At 36.6% G+C, this 2523-nt stretch overlaps 1 protein-coding gene across 1 annotated transcript in view; it reads left to right on the top strand.

The window, feature by feature from the left end:
- LOC107676326 (A disintegrin and metalloproteinase with thrombospondin motifs 20-like) overlaps window positions 1–1612 on the top strand; it is a 7014-nt gene extending 5402 nt beyond the window's left edge. The window contains exon 3 of the mRNA XM_016470853.1: window positions 1101–1612. Within this exon, the coding sequence (XP_016326339.1) occupies window positions 1101–1149 (49 nt within the window). The 3' untranslated portion in view covers window positions 1150–1612. The remainder of the gene's footprint in view (window positions 1–1100) is intronic.
- Window positions 1613–2523: the final 911 nt, after the last annotated feature.

The following is a 2523-nucleotide window of genomic DNA, read 5'->3' as shown; positions in this document are numbered from 1 at the left end:
AAATATGTATGTTTTATTTTATTTTAGATATATTTAAATTACCAAAAATGATTTGTAAAGGTTTTTGTTTTAGTTAACAATAACGCAACTGAGTTTAGGTTAGGGTTTCATGAAACTAATTAGATCATAGATCATAAAAATGTGAAATTAATATAATAATAATTAATAAATATATATATTTTTAAATAAAAATATTTTATTATATTAAAAAAATTTATTTATATTTTATATTTATTTAAAAGGAATTTATTCATATGAATGAAATGATCAATTCAGATTTTTATTCAGTGTTTTCTGTTTAAAGTCTGTTTTAAACACGTCTCATTGATCTGTAGGAAATTCTAGAAAACCAGTTAGTTTAGGTGATTGAACAGTTGAGTCTGAATCTTAGTCAACTGGTTAAAGCTGGTAGAGCACCTTGGTTAAGATGGTAGGAACTGGTTTATCTGGTTAATGCATGTCCCAAAACACAACTATGACGTGTTTTTCCCAGCAGGCCGTTGGCTTGTGTGTCGATGTGCTAATATCAGACGTCAGTGTTGTGGTTTTAAGGTTAAGACGACCTTTGCTCAAATCCTCAACCGCTCCAAACTGCACTTCCCCTTTGAGACGAGCGCTTCCTGTGCCGCTCTTGTCTGAGTCTGTCTGCTTTCTCTCAGAGAGACGGACAAATAGTCATTTAGTCTCCAGCGTTCTTGGCCCCTCGGCAACCGTAACCCGGGGCGACGCAGCTGAAGGGCTTCCCTTCAAGACAGGAAGTGTCAGTGATAATGAGGTTTTCTCTGTCTGTGAGGCCTGAGGATCAGGGTTAGGATCGACGGGTTATAATAATTTATTTAAATATCAAGTGTTTTTTTTGGGGGGGGTTTGTTGTTGTTGTTGTTGTTGGTATTTTTTCCTCAGTATTTATTCTGTTTCAGCACGAAATACATCACATTACATAAGTAAAAGGGTTTGATCCTCTGAAACTCTAGATTACTGGAGTGTTTTTCTCAGGAGAAGAGCAGCAGACTTCAGCACAACTCTCTGTTTGCTCTGTTTTTAATCTCATTGCTTTGAGAAAATGCTGATGTATGCCGTTTCTTTTCTTGCATTGAAAGGTTTGATCACAAACAGACAGCCGGTGCGTTTGCTGCAGAGCTCTGGTGATTGCTGGAGCAGCGACGTAAAGCGCTGAAAGTCATCCAGAACCGCTCAAGTGTTTGGACTGTCTGTTCAGTTGAAGACGCAACACTCTCCAGTGGCTTGAATCTCATGCGAAAACTCAGAAGAAGCTGCACCAGAACTCTTTACTAATGAACACGAGGCCGGTTGACCGTTGCTTACTGTTGCTCGCTCAGACAAGCTTCACAGAACGTCACGTAGAAGTATATATGGATATTAATCATAAGTGGGCTATATGACGTCTGGCATTGAAAAGCCTTTAATCTGTCATCTGAGCGTCTAATACCGTGGTACTGAATGATTACTGTATTTATATACCATGATATTTACTTGTTTCTCTAAGCTGCCATGGTACATGTCCAAAAACCCTTCTATAATAATAACAGTGCGTAATTTTCCTTAATAAACTCACTTTAGCAACCCGCCCAAATGATCTGCAGGTGTGTGCCAGACAGGTGCAGCGTGACCTGAGCTCAAAGAATATTTCCAAGAAAGTATCTTGGTATTATCAGGCTTTTGGACTTGCATCATGATAAGTCTCCAGCAAGTACCACAATACATACTATAGTATATAAATAACCTCTTAAAGGGATAGTTTCTCCAAAAATGATCTTTCTGGCATCATTTAATCACCCTCATGTCGGTTTTAAAATATTTGTCTGCAGGAAATTCCAGAAAATCCAGCTAGTTTTAAACTAGTTATTAGTTGGTTTAGGCATGTTATTTTAGTGTTATATACTAGTGTATTATTTTTTAATATTTTGAATTAGCTTTTATTTTTACATTTTCAGTTTTCATTTTAATTTACTAGTGCCGTTTTTATTAATATTTTGTGTTAGCATTTATTTTTATATTTTCAGTTTTCATTTTAGTTCATTAAAATGTTAATTTTAGTTTAGGTAATTAGGCTTTTTTTTTGTGTTAGTAATTTTATGTGCTTTTGTCTTTTATGTGTGTGTGTGTGTGTGTGTGTGTGTGCGCGTTTTTGTGACAAATGAGGACATAAATTTGTATAATGACAAAGGTATAACATAGGTATTACAAGGAGAAGGTGACTTTTCAGGACATTACCCCATGTCCCCACTTTTCAAAATGCTTATAAATCACACAGAATGGAGTGTATTGAAAATCTGAAACAGCACAAAGTTTCCTGTGAGGGGTAGGTTTAGGGGTAGGGTTGGTGTAGGGCAATAGAATATACGGTCTGTACAGTATAAAAACCATTACGCCTATGGGATGTCCCCACTTTTCACAAAATCGTGTGTCTGTGTGTGAGAGTGTGTCTGTGTGTGAGAGTGTGTCTGTGTGAGAGTGTGTCTGTGTGTGAGTGTGTGTGTGTGTGTGTGTGTGTTTGTTTGC

The sequence above is a fragment of the Sinocyclocheilus anshuiensis genome, unplaced genomic scaffold (assembly GCF_001515605.1).
Source record: "Sinocyclocheilus anshuiensis isolate Anshui unplaced genomic scaffold, SAMN03320099.WGS_v1.1 scaffold7886, whole genome shotgun sequence".
Lineage (NCBI taxonomy): Eukaryota > Metazoa > Chordata > Actinopteri > Cypriniformes > Cyprinidae > Sinocyclocheilus > Sinocyclocheilus anshuiensis.
This window is presented reverse-complemented; position numbering and strand designations above follow the sequence as displayed.